This window comes from Coptis chinensis, chromosome 8 (assembly GCF_015680905.1).
Source record: "Coptis chinensis isolate HL-2020 chromosome 8, ASM1568090v1, whole genome shotgun sequence".
Taxonomy (NCBI): Eukaryota; Viridiplantae; Streptophyta; class Magnoliopsida; order Ranunculales; family Ranunculaceae; genus Coptis; species Coptis chinensis.
Genome location: NC_141463.1, coordinates 87,039,741 through 87,055,553, shown reverse-complemented (window position 1 = coordinate 87,055,553; position 15,813 = coordinate 87,039,741). Strand labels below are relative to the sequence as shown.

The 15,813-nt window shown below is 36.3% G+C and overlaps 2 protein-coding genes across 2 annotated transcripts; one reads left to right on the top strand and one right to left on the bottom strand.

Annotated features, from left to right (window-relative positions):
- Positions 1-5,388: 5,388 nt before the first annotated feature.
- LOC147483895 (protein VAPYRIN-like) lies at positions 5,389-7,714 on the top strand. Its single transcript, XM_086580711.1, has 2 exons — positions 5,389-6,436; positions 6,774-7,714. Exons 1-2 carry the CDS (start codon positions 5,527-5,529, stop codon positions 7,478-7,480), a joined length of 1,617 nt encoding a protein of 538 aa, XP_086436837.1. The 5' UTR covers positions 5,389-5,526; the 3' UTR covers positions 7,481-7,714.
- A 665-nt stretch (positions 7,715-8,379) lies between these two features.
- On the bottom strand, positions 8,380-14,293 carry LOC147483894 (5-methyltetrahydropteroyltriglutamate--homocysteine methyltransferase). Its single transcript, XM_086575793.1, has 12 exons — positions 14,160-14,293; positions 13,022-13,375; positions 12,843-12,930; positions 11,680-11,807; positions 11,199-11,590; positions 10,930-11,093; positions 10,633-10,713; positions 10,371-10,537; positions 10,180-10,285; positions 9,747-9,997; positions 9,458-9,659; positions 8,380-9,023 (listed from the first exon to the last, which is right to left on the bottom strand). The coding sequence occupies exons 2-12, from the start codon at positions 13,369-13,371 to the stop codon at positions 8,655-8,657; spliced, it is 2,298 nt and encodes a 765-aa protein (XP_086431919.1). The 5' UTR covers positions 13,372-13,375; positions 14,160-14,293; the 3' UTR covers positions 8,380-8,654.
- Positions 14,294-15,813: the final 1,520 nt, after the last annotated feature.

Genomic DNA, 15,813 nt, shown 5'->3' with positions numbered 1-15,813 from the left:
ACATTTACATCCAAACCAATTTTTAGTTAATTATTTTTGAGCTTAGTTGGTCAAGGCGATTCGTCTAGTTTTAGATTTTTCGTTATTTATTATTTGAGGTTGGTTCAATGCAGTTACATTCAGTTTTGAATATCCCGTTCTATATTCTTTGTGGTTGGTTCAATGCATTTGCATCTAGTTTTCGATTTCTCGTTAATTATTATTCGAGGTTAGTTCCATGCAAAAAAAAAATGTTAGTTTCATCCAATTACTGATTCCCTTTAATTATTCTTTGAGGTTAGTTCAATACATTTGCGACCAGATTGAACCCGATTTCCAATTAATTATTTTTAGATATTAGTTCAATGCATTTGCATCCAGTTTTCGATTTCACGTTAATTATTTTTTGTTAGTTAAATGCAATTGCATCAAGTTTTCGATTGCCCGATAAATATTATTTGAAGTTAGTTCAATGCAGTTGCATCCAATTTTTTATTTCCTGTGAGTAATATTTTGAGGTTAGTTTAATACAGTGGCATCCAGTTTCCGATTTTCCTTTAATTATTTTTTGAGGTTAATTCAATGCATTTGCTTATAGATTTCGAATTCCCGTTAATTATTTTTCGAGATTAGTTAAATGTAGTTGCTTTAAGTTTTCGATTTTTTGTTAATTATTCTTTGACGTTAGTTCAATGAGTTTGCTTACAATTTTCGATTTCCCGTTAATTGTTCTCTGAGGTTAGTTTGTTGCGTTTGCATTCAGTTTCCAATTTTTCATTAATTAGGTTAGTTCAATGCAGTTGCATCCAGTTTCTGATTTCCCGTTAATTGTTTTTTAAGGTTAGTTTGTTGCATTTGCATTCAGTTTCCGATTTCCCGTTAATTAGGTTAATTCAATGCATTTGCATCTAGTTTCCGATTTCCCATTAATTATTATTTGAGATTAGTTCAATGCATTTACATACAATTTCCAATTTCTCATTAATTATTTTTTTAGGTTCACTACAATTCCATCCAGTGTACGATTTTATGTTAATTATTCTTTGAGGTTATATAGTTCAATGCATTTGCATCCAGTTTCCAATTTTCCATTAATTTTTTTTTTTTTTTTTGAGGTTATTTTCAGATAGTTGCATCCAGTTTCCGATTTTCAGTTAATTATTCTTTGATATTAGTTACCCATTTTCTAATTTTAACTTAATTATTTTTTTTAGGTTAGTTCAATGTCTCGCGGCACAAATCTTAGTATGATTAAAACCTTGTAAGTAAACACTCAAAATAAATTAAACCCCTTTGTAAGACACTTCTTAGAAGCTCAAAACTTTTTGTGGTTATAGAGGGACTCTAAAATAGCAATAAGTGTCATAGCTCTAGACTCTAGCCATACTCTTCTCATGTGTTTTGCTAATAAGAATTATACAAATTGCGTCATAAAACCTCCCCAACTTAATAACGTCAACTTATGCACATTAGCACTCAGTCCCCAATTCTTAAATACCTTTTGAGACAGTTGATTATGCTCCAAAGCTTTTCTCGTTTCCTCAATTCTTATATACAACTTTAAAAAGACGCCTAAATGGACAACCTCAACTGAATCATCATCTCCTTATTGAGCTTTATATATTTCCAATGCCTACAAACAATGTGGCAAAACCTCTTTATTAATCAACAATGCAACATAGACGTGTGTTTTTATTATTCAATAGCGTCGGCTAATTTCCTATCATGCACACTAAGCTCGCTACTTGCAATAATTGAAGTTGTGGTATTCGTTTAAGCTGCTAGCTCATGCTGAAGCAAGTCAAGGGCGGGTTCTAATTCTAACTTTGACAATATATTGTTAGCCTTATTTAGATATCCAAAACTATCATTAAATCTATTCAAACCATAGCAAGCAAATCCCATCAAATATAAAGTCATGCATGGCCAGCGGTAAAGACGACAAACATGAATCATTTTCACTATTAACTGAAGTTTATAACCAAATTATGTGTACTTGTGATGCCTTCAATTCTATAAGAGGAGAATACCAACATCTAGTGCTAAAAATCTCAAGCCCGAAGAGAAAATAAGGCGTGGAATGCTCTAATTTATAGCTATGCTCAAAATGGTTTTTTTTAGGATAGCATACAATATACAATATACGCAGATGTAGTTACATATAGTGGGGTTGTTTCTTCTCTTGCTCAATATACTATGTCTAGTGATGTCGTGAGCATTTTCATTGACATGTTGGATCTGGGCTTGAAGCCGAATGTCGTAACCTTAGTAAGTGTCCTCCCTGCTATCAATATCTTTAGTGTAGCTTGATAATTGTAAAGAAATTATACAAAAATCCATGGCTACTCCTATAGGAACAGATTGGATCCTGAAAGAAGGATTAGAAATAAATGCTCTTCTATCTGTTTACACAAAATGTTATTCAATTCAATATGTTGCTTCTGTCTTCGAAGATACTACGTACCGAGATGTGATTTCTTGGAGCTCAATGGTTGTAGGATACGTTCAGAATGGCTATTTTTAATAAGCACATGGAACATTTAGGGAGGTGATTACTCATGAAATTCGACTAAATCCTATCTCTGTGATAAACATTATTTCATAAAAGCAATCAGCCAATGCGAAATCCGGAAAAGTCAATGGTCGTGTAGAAGTAATCAGCCAAATCAACCATCTCCCTTTAAAGAAAACTAAAGAGGATTGAAAACTTCATAAGAGTTCTTCGGTGAAATTTTCTGTTTCAGTGGTTTCTTATTGATGTAGACTAATAAAGGAGCGAGCATAAAGAGCATGTGGTTCAGATTGCTAAGCTATTGTTGGAGAAGGAGGTTTTACATCAAGAGAACATGATTAGAGTACTGGGGGAACGTCCTTGGAAGTCACATGAGCAAACAAACTACGATAGGTTCAGGGATGGATTTATTGTGGAAGAGAAGAGTGTAGAAACCACAGAGATTGAAAATGCAGACGATGAATCATCACCGGCCTCTTGAACCACAGTTTGTATTTTGTATATCAAATAGGGCTTTTCATCATCCCATGTAGGTATATGTACAGTTCAACATGTTTTCCATAAGAGTACTACTGCAGAACGTTTATTGTTGTCGTGATTTAATATCTTGGTAATCAAACTGTCAGTAGAAGATTTTTTTTTCTCCTCCAATATTATTATTATTATTTTGCTAAATCTCCAATATTAATTCATGTACATGTATAGTCTATTTCACGGGACTAAGGTCTTTTTAGCAGAAGGGCATGCATAAAAATTCTTACTTACTACTTTTGTTATGGGACATGCCTTCTCTTAAATCTATTGATGAAGATTATATAGTTATATGAGTTCATTCAAATCATATTCTCTAGCATAGAAGGGCTTAAACATAGGATACCCTAGCTTAGAACATATCTCTTTTGGTCTTGAAAAGTATTTTGCTGCTTGCCTTGGTAAAAAAAAAAAGGAGATCCACTCTTAATTTTGACAACTTAACCATCTTGAAAATCAAGGAAATAAAAAGAGTATAAACGTCCAGCCCAAAGTTGGAAATTTCTTATTTGTCTGATTTTATCTTATTTGTCTCCAACTTTTTCGTAATTAGCCAAAGAGTTTTACAAATATTGGAGACTCTGTGAACGCTCAAAAAATAGAGCCAATAGGATACACCTATAATATATATCTAAGGACTAGCTTGTAGGCCCGTGCATACGCACTGGCTCTTTTGAAAATATTTAGATTTTTTTTAGAAAATTAAGACTACCGTTTTAGTCGCTAACCCGTTTAAATTTTCTAACAAATTGTTTTAAATAAAGTTTTAATTAAATTTTAAAAACCCATTTTTTCAATTGGGAGAGATCATGTTTTAATAGGAGAATAATTTTCGTTTTAATTAGATATGTTAGATTTTCCCTTTTCAATAGGGTAGAAATTCTCATTTTAATAAGAGAATGATTCCCGCTTTAATTAGAAGTGCTAGAATTTGTTTTAGTAGGAGAGGAATTCCGGTTGTAAAAAAGGATTCCCGTTTTTCAAATAGGAGAGAAAAAATACCCCTTGTGGAAGCTTTAATATTAAGATATAGATATAGATAGATAGATATTAGGAAGTCCCTTGTGTTCCTACGTAGTATTGAGGGAAGTTTAGGAATTTCGTGAAAGAAGAGGCCAAACTGGCAAATAGTACATCCAGCAAACAAGAAAACTCACGAGACCAAATCTTCTGTTGATTATGTTAATACTTTAGTCCATAGAGGTGGACAAATGAACAGTGATATCACTGCCGCCACTCCCATAGAAAGTGAAGCTTTTAAAAACTAGTTGGAGAGCAGACACCCAATTGTTTTTTCAAATTGCACCCTTTAAAGAACCCTGTCATCCAAAGAGCAACCGGACTTGTTTAATGTGTGTTATTCTATAGGGGTACGATTATACTTGATGTGCATCATCAAATGGCCTGGCATCAAGAGTGATCATTCTTAATCTGTAATTTAGCTTAATCATTTGTAATCAGTTTTCAAATTTTAGAACAGACAACTCTTGTTGTAGAACACTGAAAACCCAAAGAAACTGATACTTAAGGGATTTGAACACCTACAATGATGCACATGTGCTTCATTTAGTGAACGCCTAACGGACGCTCTCCAAAAAGTATCCTATATGATCGTTTGATCCCTTACACTCTAGGGTCTTATTTTATCAATACTAGAAATGTGTACCTCGCATTTATGTTGAGCTACATCATATTCTCAGTGTTGCTTCTTTATGGAATAACCATAACTTCCTATGCTAATAATAATGCTTTCTAAGGTGCAACGAAAGTCACTCGACATTTGGAATGAATTGGTCTCTCAATATATAATAATATCAGAAACTGTAATAAAAAGAGCAGTCCCTCAAACCAAAGAATATTACCTATAGTTTGAGGATCTCCACCTGGAGATAGCTTTAGCTTAGAAAAAGCACAGGGGATACCCGTGACTTAGTTAAATAGTTGATACAAAACCATAGAGCAAGTGATTGTCAATTAGCACTCAATTCAAAAGAGCATCTTGGCCATCCTTCTATTAATCCACACTCAAACAAAATAAACAGTATATTTTAATCTATTAAACTAAACATATCAAATAAGAGATGATGTAATGAAAATGATTCATTGATTTGAGGCATATTACTTTATGCAATACAACAACAAAGAAGAGAAGGACTTGATGGAACAACATCGAAAATAGCTTTGTTTTTAATCTTTGTTACAACTATGTCTTAGGGGTTATGTAGTTGGGACGCCGAATAGAACAAGTCATCATTGTTTTTAACACCACCAAGTGGCACTTACTCATTAGAGCCGGCCATCTTTCCCCACCTTAAATTAGTTCACATCCATCAATCCCCATTAATTCCCTCTTCTCTTCATTGGGTTTTTGCATTCCCTCAAACCCCAATAAACTAGAGCAACAATATGCTAAATCACTGAACAAGACTATTGCACATCTAGCAATATTGGTGTTGGTAGCGCATTTTATATAAAGTTCCATTTCAAGGACATAGGGAGAAAAGATGGACAGACTAATCAGTCTAGAGCCATCAAACCTTGTCGCAATACGTATCGAGCCAGGAAACAAATGTTCCGGGGAGCTAACTTTGCGCAATGTTATGTATACAATGCCTGTTGCATTTCGCTTACAACCGATGAACAAGAGCCGGTACACTATTCGACCACAATCCGGCATCATATCACCCCTTGCGACGCTTACTGTGGAAATATCATATTTGTTGCCCCCAGGTTCAACTGTCCCAGAGTCATTCCCTCACTCAGATGATTCATTCCTATTACATAGTGTTGTAGTACCCGGCGCAGCGATAAAAGATCCATCATCGACATTTGATACCATACCAAGTGACTGGTTCACGACAAAAAAGAAACAAGTTTTTATTGATAGTGCACTCAAAATTATTTTTGTCGGTTCACCAATATTGTCACACTTAATAACTGAAGGCTCAATGGATGAAATAAGGGAAGTATTAGAAAAGTGTGATCCATTATGGCAAGCTGCAGATTCAGTAGATGCACATGGACAGACTTTACTCCACTTGGCAATATCACAAAGTAGAGCTGATCTAGTACAATTACTACTTGAATTTGAACCAAATGTTGAAGCTAGAAGTAGGTCAGGTAGGAGTGCTCTTGAAGCCGCATCGGCTGGTGGGGAATCGTTAATAGTTGAATTGTTATTGGCTCGACGAGCTAACACGGAGCGGTCTGAGTCTTCAAAATTGGGACCGTTACACTTAGCAGCTGGTGGTGGGCATCTAGAGGTCATGAGGCTGTTGTTGCTTAAAGGTGCTGATGTGGATGCTTTAACGGCAGATGGATGTACAGCTTTGCATCTCGCTGTTGAGGAACGACGGAGGGATTGTGCTAGATTGTTGTTGGCTAGTGGTGCCAAACCTGATATTCGTAGCACAGGCAAGTTCTCTAAAACTAATGTTATAATTATTTCTGTCAGAAACATGCCATGAGGCAAAAATATCAGTATCTTGAAAAACTGTTATTTTATTATCAACACATAAGTACATAACAGCCTTAAACAATCGGGAAATGTTGTACATTGAAACATATCAGAATGTTTACTATGTATGCAATATATAATCAAGTGGAGAATGTTGCACTTATTCTACAACTCAATTTGATTAAACTCTGAGTGTTCAGTGAGGCACAGTTCTATGAACTCATATATACAACACTTTGTGCCAAGTACATTTTGTTCGTGGTTTCTAACTGTGTGATTCGAATCTTTGAACAGGCGATGGTGACACACCATTACACTTATCAGCCGGCTTAGGAGATGAACACGTGGTCAAGCTACTACTACAAAAAGGAGCAAACAAGGATATTCGGAATCACCTTGGTAAAACAGCTTATGACGTCGCTGCTGAGTACGGTTACACTCGACTATATGACTTACTTCGACTTGGAGACAGTCTATGTACCGCCGCACGAAAAGGTGAAGTGCGTACCATTCAAAGGCTAATCGAAAATGGTGCGTCAATTAATGGAAAAGACCAACATGGTTGGACCGCATTGCACAGAGCAGCATTCAAGGGTCGAATTGATGTAGTTCGGACTCTACTCGATAAGGGAATTGAGGTGGACGCAAAAGATGAGGATGGGTACACAGCATTGCATTGTGCTACTGAGTCAGGCCAAGTTGAAGTCACTGAATTGCTTGTTAAGAAAGGGGCTGATATTGAAGCCAGGACTAATAAGGGTGTGACTTCATTGCAAATTGCTAATTCACTCCATTACTCAGGAATCTCTCGTGTGTTAATGCAAGGTGGTGCTAATAAAGATGGAATTTCAATAAATTCCACGCGTGCCCCACTTCCATTCGGGGCTGGCGGAATGGGTCTTGAATCACATCATGGATCTCTGAAGAAGAAATCAGTTCGTTCTCGATCTAGAGCTCTTCGTAGCAGTTTCGACCGATCTATGCCATTGGCCGTGCTCTAGTTGAATTTTCACTGTCACAATTTTTTGGAATTTCAGACTTAGGAGCTCAAAATGCATTTTTTTCGTTTTCTTACCTGGAATTGTTAAGTTGTTTAAGTTTCTTGTTACATATAGAAGGGACTGTAGTATATGATTTGTTGATATACAAGTGAGTGAAAAACATGTCTTGACTTGTTATATAGTAAATAATAAAAGTTCAAAATGCGCAGGACAATACATATTTATCTTGACTAATTGTGGATTCTGAACTGTTTTTCTTCTTTTCGCTAGATTGAGTGATTGACATCCCAGACCTTGACACAATTAAACGAATAAATGCATAATTCAGACTTGTAACTCGTTTCTTTTTTGTTCTTTATTCGCTGTTTTCTGTGCAAAAAATAGTGGTTCTCATTTTTATTATTTTGAGCAAATTTGTATGAAGGCTAACTTGGCGAATTCCAATTTGTATAAAGTGCGTACGTATGGTTGAAATTTAAAAACATGGAAATAGTTTTTGTATTAGTACCCTGCCCTTCTCAATATTTGGGATTACCACTCCATAAACATAAGAAGATATGGGATCTTGTGATAAAAAAGCATCCAAGGAAGATGGTCGAGTTTTCCTTAATAGAAATGAAAAGGAAGTATGATTTAGTTAACTGGAAGACAGTATATGTTCTCGAAACAGTCGAAAGCACATAGATGACCAAAACGTCAGTCCTATGAGTGTTTCTGTTGTGCCAAAAAATGCACCCTCGTCAATTGAAATATAACCATTACTGAGGCGTTTGCTCAGCATGTAGTGGAATGTCAGTGTCGTAAACATCTGAAACAGGAGCTGATGAACAAAAAATGCAGCCTTCTACGACTTAATATTTTAAAGCAAATTGAGATGGAAGAAATCACAAACACCACAGTAACTGCAAATACAACTAGACATTACCATTGAATTTCTGGAACATGTAATACCATTTCTTTTGATTTCATGGAAATACAAAGGCAGCATGCTGCCTATAATCGTGACAATCTAAGCACAAAAAGAAAAAAGGAAAACAAAACAATACAGTGTCCCAATAGGGCAAAACTAAAGCACTACGTGCTTTCTCAATACAAAACCGGAAAATTATTAAGCAATTAATTAATATTTTCTCCTTCCAAATGAGGCTCATTTGAGGACAATTGGTGTGACTTCTCACTTGGTGCTAGCCAACTCGGTTCGGAGAAGTTTAGCTGCAGCAACCATGGCGGTTAGCGCAGGCATCACCTCAGCATACTTTCTGGTCTTGAGCCCACAGTCTGGGTTGACCCAAAGGATGTTGGTCTCAAGTACTGCAAGCATCTTGTTAATGCGGTCTGCGATTTCCTCTGTTGAAGGGATCCTAGGTGAGTGAATGTCATAAACACCAGGGCCAATGCCAGCGCCATACTTAACTCCCTCACGGAAGACTGATAGAAGTTTCTCATCTGAACGAGAGTTCTCAATGGTGATCACATCAGCATCCATGTCAATGATTGAATGGATAATGTCATTGAAGTTTGAGTAGCACATGTGGGTGTGGATCTGTTGGATTGAAAATTTAGCTTAGTAATCAAGAATACAAATGGAGGGAAAGATCTCCCCTACCTTTAGAACCGTGTGTGGACTTTAAATAATCAAAGATAGGTTCTAAGTTCTAACTAATGGAAGAATCACACAAAGCCTCATGGATTAGGAGAACTGAAGATACATTAGTACTACAAGACCTTTCTTTTTCTTCTTTTACCTGCTCACAGTATATTTGCCTATTTGGGGCAGTTAATGAACAACTTAATTCAGTGAATTTTCGACTAGTCCGTGTACTTTACTTGGGGGCACATGCGCCAGTTGGGAAAAAAGTTGAAACTATGTAAAGATGGCTATGCTGGGGACTGTGGATAGAAGTGTCCTTGACCATGTCATCATCCTCCTATAACTTCAACAACTACTGAAATAACGAGAAGAAAAGAAAAAAAAACCTGAGTTGTATCTTCAACACCACAGTTAGTAATTCTGAAGGAGTGAACAGCCCATTCCAAGTAGAATGCTTCTTCAGATTTCCTAAGAGGCAAACCCTCTCTTAGAGCAGCCTCGTCGATTTGAATCACAGTGATACCAGCTTTCTCAAGATCCTCGACTTCATCCTTGATGGCCAAAGCAATCTGATAGCAAGTCTCAAATCTGGGAATAGGATGGATCATGTTAATGCATTATATCAGACATGACAAAACCAGTACAAAATGGAAAACATGGGGTCGTCTTTATTACCTGGGTTGGTCATTTCTAACAAAAGACCAGTTAAGAATGGTGACTGGGCCAGTGAGCATTCCTTTCATTGGGCGGGATGTCATGCTCTGGGCCATTGAGGACCAGAACACTGTCATGCCTTTGGGGCGGCTAACATCACCATAGATGATTGGTGGCTTGACACACCGAGATCCATAAGATTGAACCCACCCATTTACAGTGAATGCAAAACCAGACAATTGCTCTCCAAAGTACTCAACCATGTCGTTTCTCTACACCATATAAAAAAAAAAAAGCAGAAATTAAGAACCAATGGACAAAATGACAAATAATAGCCTTCTGTTTTCAGGTAAATTGTTAACAAATTTCATGGAAAGGTTATATTAGTCCTTGGAAAGAGAAACTTGATTACAAAGAAATTGTAAAAGATACAAACAATAAATAACAAGCTTACCTCTGGCTCCCCATGCACGAGGACATCAATGTCAAGCTCTTCCTGTAGCTTGACAACTTTGCTGATTTCTTCCTTGATTGCCTTAATGTACTCATCCTCTGAGATCCTGACAAATTAGAACAAATTAAGATCAAGAGATCAGAAGAATAGAAGAATAATCCATTTAGTGTCGTAATTGTTAAAAGACTCACTTTTTAGCCTTGTACTCACGGCGGACTCTTCTAAGTTCAATGGTCTGAGGAAATGATCCAATAGTCGTGGTTGGTAGGATTGGCAGGTTAAGCTTCTTTTGTTGAGCATCCAATCTTGCACTCACATTTGTAGCTCGGCGATGGTCAGAGCCTTGCAGAGCGGCAGACTACACATATGAGATAGTAAACATAAGTAAAAAGAGTTTTACTATGTACCGACAAAGGATAAACATAGATTATGATATATTACTAAAGAACTTACAGCCTTCTGAACAGCCTCATTGGTGACCCTTGGGGAAGATTTTCTTGAAGCCTGAGCAGCAGCATTCGCAGCAAAGAATGCCTAGAAACAGATTAACAAACAATAAGACATCAAAAGATCATATCGAGTCGTAGCTATCAACGTAGTTTCGATCTATATCTAAAACTAGACATTCACCAAGCTGGAGACTAAATATCTCCTTTAACTAATCTCGTTTCCAAGTCAACCTTAGGCACTTCTACATACACTTGATGACTTCATTTTAACAGCAATGGATATAAAAATAGGTAAAGGTACCTCATCCTTCTGGCCAGCCAAAGCCTTTGCCAAGGCGTTTACTTCAACAACCTTCTGTGCAGCAAATGCCAACCATGACTTGATTTCATCATCTAGCTTAGTTTCATTGACAAGATCAACGGCAGTGTGGAGAAGTGATGTGGAGGTAGAAACAACAAGCTTGTCTGCAAGGAAAGGGCAAACAACTTGATTACAAATTTCTAAAAGAATGCATAGTAAAATGCTGGTCTAAATATCTATGTAAGGAAAAAAAAAGTTTAGAAGGGTACCTTTTCCAACAAAGCCCTCAAGAGCCTGCAGAGTACTGAGAGAAGCAGTAAGATCATTTGCCCAGATATTCCTCCCATCTACCAAACCAGCAAAAAGATATTTCCCTGATGGGAATCCACCTTTGATCAAATCAAGTGTCTTTGAACCTCGAATAAAGTCAAAGCCAAAACCAGTAACACCCTTCAAAGCAGTGAGAGTCTTATATGTCTCAGCTGGAATGTCAGCAAAATAAGTTTCAATCAATACGTTGAGACCAGTAAGGGACGACTCTAGCTCTGCGTAGGTGCTTGTAAATGCTTGTAATTGGTGGGGTTCAAGGTCCTTGACGAGGGTGGGCTCATCAAACTGAATCCAAGAAGCACCAGCAGCCTTCAGTTCAGCCACAACTTCCCTGCAGAGGTTCAACAGATACTCATTGTTAAGTAAAGGAAATCAAAATACAGACTATGAATAAACTGGCACCATACTCTCCAAACTTACTTATAGATGGGAAGGATCTTTCCAATAAGAGATAGAAGAGAGAAGGATTTCTCCACGCCCTTTGCAGGTTTTGAAAGCAACAAGTAGGAGACAGGGCCTACAAGGACTGGAACTGTATCAATTCCGAGCTGCAAAAGAGAAGCGACAAGATCGAGTTATCTGAAACAAATAAGCTGACCAACTCCATACCTATCAGCTCTAAGTGTATAAAAAACGCTTGTGACAAAGTACATCACCCTAATGTCATTTACTATACAATTCCAGATTGTCTATGTTCAGGAGCAGCCCTTCAGCAAGGAATACATGTCCCTGTGAATGAGGCCCTTCTATGCACTTGAGCTTTTGACTTTTTGTTACTTAGAAGCGACTCATTTTCTTGACTGGAAATTCCAGTCCGGACCAAATCATCAAAAAAATTTCATCTATATTTGAAATTTACACTAGTATTTCCATCTAAATGCAATAAGGGTGTCTTTTAGTGATGGAAAAATAATCAGAAAACCAGATTTCTCAACAACAAAAAAACACAACTTACGGCATAAATTATCAGCAGAACCACTCATAATCAATACAAAAAATCCACTAACAGTTAATAAATCCTAATACAACTCCATAATGTATGAAAAGTCCTCTCTCCTCAGTTATCCTGAATTGTTTGTTTAATTTCCTAGAAGCAACACAATGGGACCTCAATATTTCCGAAGTTAGCACTTATATAATGTCAGATATAGCAGCGGAAATACTTGAATTTTTAGTTTAAATTGATGTAATCATGCATGACAAGATCATATCTGAATAACTTAGAGTTGGGGGGACTTAGATGTGACACTTTTATCAATGGTAAAATCTAGTCATCTTAGCAAGTCGTGTAGAAGTAGGACTACCAAATGGCTTCTGCACAAACATTTCGATAGGTCATCTCAGCTCAAATAGGCATCAGCTAATACATTTATCAAACAGAACAAAAATTCAGGCCATGGTTTTACTCCACTATGTGTAAACCAGACATAAACGTGCAACAGATAGACATTGACAAGGGGTAAAAATATGGTTACATTTGATAATTAGCCAACTATTAGTAGTTGTATGTCTTATTAGGGAAATTACATCTAAATAAGAAACATGATTATTAATAAAAATCAAATAACATTCAGCATATATACCTGCTTGGCCTCCTTGTACTCGGTCACTGCTTTGTGCGAAGCGTAAGAGAATTTGGTCTCTGGTCCCAACTCTGGGACAATGAAATGGCTGTAATAGTGATCAAACAAACAGGTTATTACTCACTCCTGCTAATCAATGACATTTTCAGAAAATTTTAAGTGATGGATTGATCACTTACTAGTTGGTGTCAAACCACTTGGTCATTTCCATAGCAGGTACGGAAGCATTTCCTCTTGCCATGGAGAAGTAAGTGTCCAAACCGATTTCTCCACCGGTCCAGTTATATCTAGATGGAACAGCTCCAACCATTGCAGTTGTATCAAGGACCTGGTCATAGTATGAGAAGGTGTTGCTTGGAATATACTTAATCCCAGCACCAGACATCTGTTTCCAGATGGAAGACCTGAGATTTGCAGCAACCATCTGCAAATCCTCGGCACTACTCTTCTTATCCCAGAAAGATTCCAAAGCAAACTTGAGTTCTCTCTTTGGCCCCATACGAGGATAACCAACAATGTGAGACGCCATTATACTGTATCAACATAAGCAGGCAAATAAAATCAATTTTACCAATCAAAGTCTTTTATTTAAAGAAAAAAAAAAACACTACTCATTATTTTTGACATTCGAATATATCTGGTAAGAGAATGGTAAAAAAAAAATCAATATTATATTATCATATGCTTGATATCAAAAAAGAAGGTGGGCTCTTGTTTTTTGGCCAAAAACTCAAATCTTGTGAATTAAGAAACTTATTCTTAGAAGTGTGAACTAAGAAACAGATCTGACCATATGCTGACAAAAACTATGAATAAACAAACAACAGGAAGATCTTCCTAAGTGACAAAAGCTCAAAACAACCGCTTACCAAACTACAAATGGTTAGAACTGTAACAAGATTCAGATCTAATAAAGTAAAGTATGAAATGTTATATAGATCTAAGAAATGAATTAAAGATCTGAACTAGACTACAGATCCAAAACCAGATCTAATAATGGCATTGCTTTGCTTTTCATCACCAAATCCCAAATCCAAAAAGTGCTAACACTAGAAAAAAATAAAATTTGATTCGTTTTAAATCCAAAAACAAATAAAGAAACTGCAAACACTAGCTAAATCAGATCTAATCAACTTTTTTTCCAAAATGTGTTGAATACTTAAGTATTCAAAATTCAAAACAGATCCGGATCAGATCTAGACAACAGACGTATAAACAAATGCAATTGTCTTCATAACTTAGTGGATAAAAAGATTTATATGAAAACGAGTACGTGAAATATGAGAGATCGAACAACATTCTGAGAAAACAAAATACCTGAGTTTCGGGAAAGGGTTGAAACTCTTGACAGAAATGATAGAGGAGAGAAAAGAGAAGGGCGCGAGTGATAAGTGAGACGTTGTTGGGTTTTTATAGATGGAATTCTTATCTATCCCCGGGCCCACCTTTGTTTTAGGTGTAAATTGTAAACTCTTATTTTGTATTTCATTCTTTCATGTAGGTCTACATCTACTGCCGAACGGAATTTCAGAGAATGTCGTAAATCTGTTGAAATGGATTGGCCTTTTCTCATGATATTATCGGTTCTTGTATAGTAAAATCTGGCTCGTCTAGTCATCTATGAGTTCCACACTTCCACATTGGGTACCTAATTAATAGATAAACTGTTTTTGTTTAAAAAATAATCCACAATTTAACTTTCTTAATTCTCAAACAACAAAGTGTTTTCAACCAGTTGCTATTCGCTCAAGTATAGGCTGTTAATGCCAGTAGTCGTACTCTCATTGTAGTTTACCCACAAGTCACAACTGAGTAGATGATTGCTTGTAAAATATCACTGCAAGGATTACTAATAAACTAATAGAGTATGGATGCCAATGGAAAACGTCATCGGCGCAAATCACAGAGAATAATTTACAAACATGATCTAAGATTTTTAATTCTACTTTTTAATGCCACTATGTGCGCACAGAGCATACATAAAAATTTTAAATCTTGTTTTGTTTTATGGGGAGGACTGAGGAGCCTCAAGTCTAACATTATGTATCAAAATACAAGGTGTCGGCAGTACATCATGGACTAAATTAAATGAACATATGAAACACAAACTATTGAATATAGAAATTAGAAAAATTATTTTTTATTTGAATATATAGTGGAGTGGAAGAGAAGTGTGAGTAAGTTATGTCCCATAGACTCCACGTGAGTTTAGCACGTGGGTCACGTCCCTGAAGGTTACAAGACAAGAAGCAAAGCACTGAAGCGTCACAATTTTGAACTTTTTTTTTACAGACCATATTTTGTCGCCTAAAAGTCCTAGACAAACTTCCAAAGACAGCAAATGGATTGATCCAAGATATCAAGGGTAGAAAATAGCTAAGCTCCTGAATCCCAATGACTAAACCACATACATGAATTTTATTGAAGAACTTAAACATTTTTGCAAATTCCGAAATCTCGCTCCAAAGTCCAAACCGTATACATATGTCTATATGAAATCATAGTATACAACAATCAATTTTACCAAAAATTAAATAAAAATATAGGTATACATTTAGTTTTTATGATCTCTTTACCAATGATTTAAACTGAACCCAAATTCGACCAAAACACTTTCTCAAATTTTATACTTGAGTTTTTCGATCTTTCATGACTCTGATGGTTCATCACAACACAAAGGTACGTCACTCCGGAGCACTTTATTTTGAGAAGCTGTGAAGAAAATGATGTTCAGAGCGCTAATTTTTTTTGTAGGTCAACAGTCAACTATCATTGAAAACAGGCATTTGTCAATTTTGTACAGTGAAAGCGCAGTCGTTGTTAACAAAATTTGGCTCCTATTAAAAAAAAAAAGAGTTAACAAAATTTGGGTTTTTCGGCTGTCCAAAACAAAACAACTATGTAATATGTACCACCGAAACGTTGAGTTATGCATTAAAATTTCCCCATCTCTCTTATTCTCTGGATGCAT